The 4,972-nt window shown below is 39.6% G+C and overlaps 1 protein-coding gene across 2 annotated transcripts in view; it reads right to left on the minus strand.

Moving 5' to 3' along the window:
• The window catches only part of MTMR2 (myotubularin related protein 2), a 90,627-nt gene that overhangs the window by 1,895 nt on the left and 83,760 nt on the right, over positions 1 to 4,972 (minus strand). For both annotated transcript variants that reach the window (XM_045297771.1, XM_045297770.1), the window contains one exon: positions 352 to 465. In XM_045297771.1, coding sequence (XP_045153706.1) covers positions 352 to 465 — 114 coding nt within the window. The remainder of the gene's footprint in view (positions 1 to 351; positions 466 to 4,972) is intronic.

Raw genomic sequence — 4,972 nt, forward strand, 5'->3', positions numbered from 1 at the left:
TCTTCTTTTGATGTTTCCTGCATCATTCATTTTTTGTCCATAGAATCTCTCAATATCATAACTCCATGCTTGATCTGTTCTGTAATTCTTTCTGTTTAAGATATACTGAGCATCTTCTTCCCCCAGTGATAATTTTTAGTTAAAATTGGAAGCTTTTAAGTAATCTTCTATTTCTCAAAAACTGTAAGCACAGAACTACAATCATGATACAGCAAGTCCAGTGCTAGGTATCATACCTGTGTTAACTGAAAACATTCACACAAACATTTGTATACAGATATGTATTACCTGATTCACAATAATTTAGCGGAGAGGCGGTGGGGGGAGGGGGTGTCATGGTTCATCTTTTACCTCCTTTCCTCTCTGCTGTTCACTGTTACAGAGGAATGTTCCAAATAAGCAGCTGTAGAGGTGGTCCAAAATGGTGATGAGAAAATAGTCGTTGAATTCAAATGCTGTGGGAAACTGCAGATTGAGAAGATTAAGACATTTTTTTTGAAACAATCAAGTATTTCTAAGACATTAATGTATTAACTTGTTTGATTTTTGGTTCAAAAGCACTTTACCAGTTTTCCGAAATAATTCTTCCCCAAATCTCTTTTTCAACTGTACTCAGACCATGCTATTTCTACTTCTTTCATAATAGTTGCAATCTCAACGTGCACAAGTTGCTGAATTTGGATTTGAGCAACTCTGACCTTGCTCGGTCCAAACTGACTATAAATAACAGCTATTTTTCTATACATTTCCAGCAACATATATTTGTTTCCAAGAATTACATTTAAAAATGTCAATAATGTCTCTAGAAAATGTCAGTAATTACCTAAAATAAATAAGGCAAATAAATATGCAGACAATTTACAAATCAACCTACTTGTCTTTTCAAAGAGTATCCCATCACCCTGGGGTACATTAAAGTTCAATATACTAGGAGGAACTTTCTATCAAAAGGCAAAGTCATCTTCTCTAACTAGAACACAAGTCGTTTACTGTTTTAATTTTACAAAAATTTGGGGGAACTAGTCAGGGGAAAAATCAGAGTCCAGGAGGGTCAATGGCTTCCTTTAATCCTATTCTCGGTGGTGCAGTGGGCTAGACATTGGCCTGCTAACTGTAAAATTGTGGTTTGGACACCTGAGTTACTTCATGGGAGAAAGATGAAGCTATCTGTTTCCATTTACAGAAGTAAAACCTAAGTAGTAGTTCTACTAGGTCCTATAAGGTTCATATGAATGAACTTAATGGCCATGGGTTGGGTTTGGGGAATCAATCTAATAATTCAAAATCATTTGAAAGCTTCCATGTAAGACTGTAGCAACTATAGGGCTGTGAAAGGGAATTCTATCAATTACTGGATTTCAGATTAGGGAAATAAATACTTCAACAATTGAATCTGTAGGAAGATCCCTATCCAGTAGTGGTAGAGAACAGCCAGTACTGTGTGCAAAAGGGAAAGAGTGCGAGCGATGTTGTCTTGAAGTTTCCTAAACTTGGGAAACGACAGCAGAGCAGTGTGGCAAATGTCTCTTCTTGAACAAAAAGGGGCAACAATTATGCCTTGTTTAATTATTTTGTGTCTGTGATGCTGAATGAAGCTGGTGATCAAGCATATGACAACATCAAAAAGTCAACTTATTCTATATACCTTATTAAATCAGTCATTTAAACATAAATCTTATTTCTTCTCTTTGCTACACTGAAAAGTCATTAGCCAAATATGAATGCATCCTGACTCATCTGAAATAGCAACAATAAGGAGCTAAGCCTGTGATTAGCTTCTCATCTTTCTTCTTGGCAAAACCATTAACTCAGTTACGAGAAGACAGCTTAATTAGTCAGTTTCCTCAAAATGAAGCTAAAATAGCAAAGCATTAACTGCTGCTATTGCTTTTATTTTGGAAAACCACACAGAGGAGTGTTCTGCATGTTTAAAATCTGAAGGGCCCTTCATCAACTATTTCTTGATCCCTTCGTGAGGGAATGGGGATGAATTGGGAGAAGGATAAACCCACTGCCAGTGACTAGACTCACAGCAACCCTGTAGGGAAGAGTAAAACTGGTCCTGAGAGTTTCCAAGGATGTTAACCTTGATGGGCAGAAAGTCTCATCCTATTTCCTCACAGCAGCTGGTGGGTTCAAACCACTGACCATGTTATTAACAGTCCAATGTGTAACCCGCTATGCCACCAGGGTTCCCAGGGTTAAAACGGGCATACAATTAACAACCTCATAATCCTCTTTTTGTAAGTATTCTACATATGTCTCTGCACTAGTATTTACTTGTAAAATTGATTGTTGCTAATATATATTATAGCTAACATAATCTTGGTGGCACTGTTGAGTAAGCATTGGATTGCTACCTACAAGGTTGGTGGTTCAAATCCACTAGCTGTTCAGCAGGGGAAAAAATAAGGCTGTCTGCTTGCATAAAGATTGGCAAAGCCTTTGAAGTCACATATAGGGTTGATATGAGTCAGAACTGAATCAATGTTAGTGGGCTTTAACATGTTCTATGTTCAGGAAGAGGCACCCTGATAGCGTAGCAGGTTACGCGTTGGGCTGCTAACTCTTAATATCAGCAGTTCAAAGTCACCATCCACCCTGCAGGAGAAAGATGAGGCTTTCTACTCCCTTGAATATTTACAGTCTCAGAAACCCATTGGGACAGTTCTACCCTTCCCTATAGAGTCGCTGTGAGTCAATCAACTAAATGGCTGTGAGTTTGGTTTGGTTGTTTATGTGAGGAAAAAAATAAAGAGAAAAGCCTAAGAAGATATCAAAAACAAAAGATGGTCTACTTTAAAATAGCTAAAGCTCTACAAAAAATGATGCTGTAAACGGATTTTCTATTATTGAGTAACTTAAACCCAACATTGGAGCTCTGGTGGTATAATGGTCATGTGGCATGACTGCAATCGCATGGTTGCCAGTTCAAAACCACCAACATCTCCAGGGGGCGAAAGACTGGGCTTTCTACTCCCACAAAGTTAGTCTTGGAAACCCACAGAGCGTCGCTATGAGTCAGCATTGACTCGATGGCGGTTTTGGGGTTTTTTTGTAAACCTAAAATTAGGGTTAAATAACAACTGATATTAAATGATGAAGTGTGCTGCCGAGTCAATTCCAACCTAGAATCACCTCATGTGACAGAAAAATGCCTTCTGGGTTTCTTAGGCTGAATGCTTTAAGGGAGCAGGTCACCAGGTCTGTTCTCCCAGGGATTCACGGTGGGTTCAAATCGCCACCTTGAGGTTTGCAGCCAATTGCTGAACCATTGTGCCACCAGAGCGGTTTAATTTAAGCCTAAAATTAGGGGAAAATAATAACTGATTTTAGATACATAGCCCTCAAAAAGCTAACACAATTGCTAAAGAAGAAATGTTCTTGTCATATACTCTCTTATGAAGGTAGTAGGTGTGACTGGACAATGTGATTCACTTTTTTCTAACAAATATATCAGATTAACATATCCAGGCACGGATCCCTTTAGGACATTCCTTTTAGAATTCAGTATACTTAACCATCAATGATAGCACTGTTCAAGAGATGTCCGACTCTTGAAAAATCAGATGGAAAATCTGATTTTTGCCAACATCAAATAAACCACATGTGGTAACTGTCAAAGATGGGTCTCACTCATCTTTTTCCTGCAGGGTGGCTGATGGGTCAAGCACTCCCTTTCCCCTGCACAAAGGATCAAGAGGTCCTTGCAAATATACTGACTCAAAAATAATACCCAGGGGGGGAAAAAGTCAAATCTACTTCCAGGAATAATAAGCACTGTTAAACCAAGTATAGACCAATTGTCCCTACCAATTCTAACTTCCCACATCCCTAATTTGTAGAACAAAATATATCTCTAGTATATCTGATAAAATATAAGGCTTATTGGTTAGGGCACTTATTAATGTCTCTGCATGTCTATCTAGATAAGATAGATGGATAAATAATTCAGAGATGAAAAGAACAGGACCAATGGTCTGGGGGGATACGGAAGAAGGGCAGGTGGCAGAAAGGAGGGGGAGGGGGAACCAACCCAGGGACAAGGGAACAACAAGTGAACTAAAGTCACTGGAGAGAAGGGCTTAGGATGCCTAGTGGGGCTTAAGGGCAATATGGCAGTGAGGAATTACTAGGCCCGAATAAAATCCAAACATGATGGTGGGACAAGAGGAAAGTGAAAGAAAACAGGGAAAAGAACCAGGAGGCAAAGGACATTTATAGAGGTCTAAATACAGGCATCTGCATATGTAGATATATTTATATATAATGAGAGGGGAATAGACCCATGTACTTAAAACTATATGTTAAGAATTAAAGTTACAGATGGACATTGGGCCTCGACTCAAGAACTCTCTCAACACAAGAACGCTTCGTTCTAATAATCTGGCATTCTGTGATGCTCACCTTCCTGACACAATTGTTGAAGACAAAATGGGTGCATAAGCAAACATGGTGAAGAAAGCTAATGGTGCCCGGCTATCAAAAGATATAGTGTCTGCTTGGGTCTTAAAGACTTGAAGATAAACAAGTGGCTATCTAGCTGAGCAGCAACAAAGGCCACTTGGAATTAGCACACCAGCCTGTGTGATCATGAGGTGTCAATGGGATCAGGTATCGGGCATCTAAGACCCAGAACAAAATCATACCCAATGTGAATGGGGGGTAAGGTGTGGAATGGAAACCTAAAGCCCATCTGTAGACAATTGGACATCCCCATCACAAAAGGGTCACAAGGAAGAGATGAGCCAGTCAGGGTGCAGTATAGCACCGAGAAAACACAACTTTCCTCTAGTTCTTTAATGCTTCCTTCCCCCCAATATCATGACCTCAATTCTACCTTACAAATCAGATTAGACCAGAACATGCACACTGCTACAGATAAGAGCCCACAACACAGGGAATTCAGGATAGATAAACCCCTCAGGGCCAGCGAGAATAAACACCCCAAGAGGATTAGGGGAAGGTCGAG

This window comes from Echinops telfairi, unplaced genomic scaffold, assembly GCF_000313985.2.
Source record: "Echinops telfairi isolate 266 unplaced genomic scaffold, ASM31398v2 ScPeMD7_7421;HRSCAF=8459, whole genome shotgun sequence".
NCBI classification, from domain to species: Eukaryota; Metazoa; Chordata; class Mammalia; order Afrosoricida; family Tenrecidae; genus Echinops; species Echinops telfairi.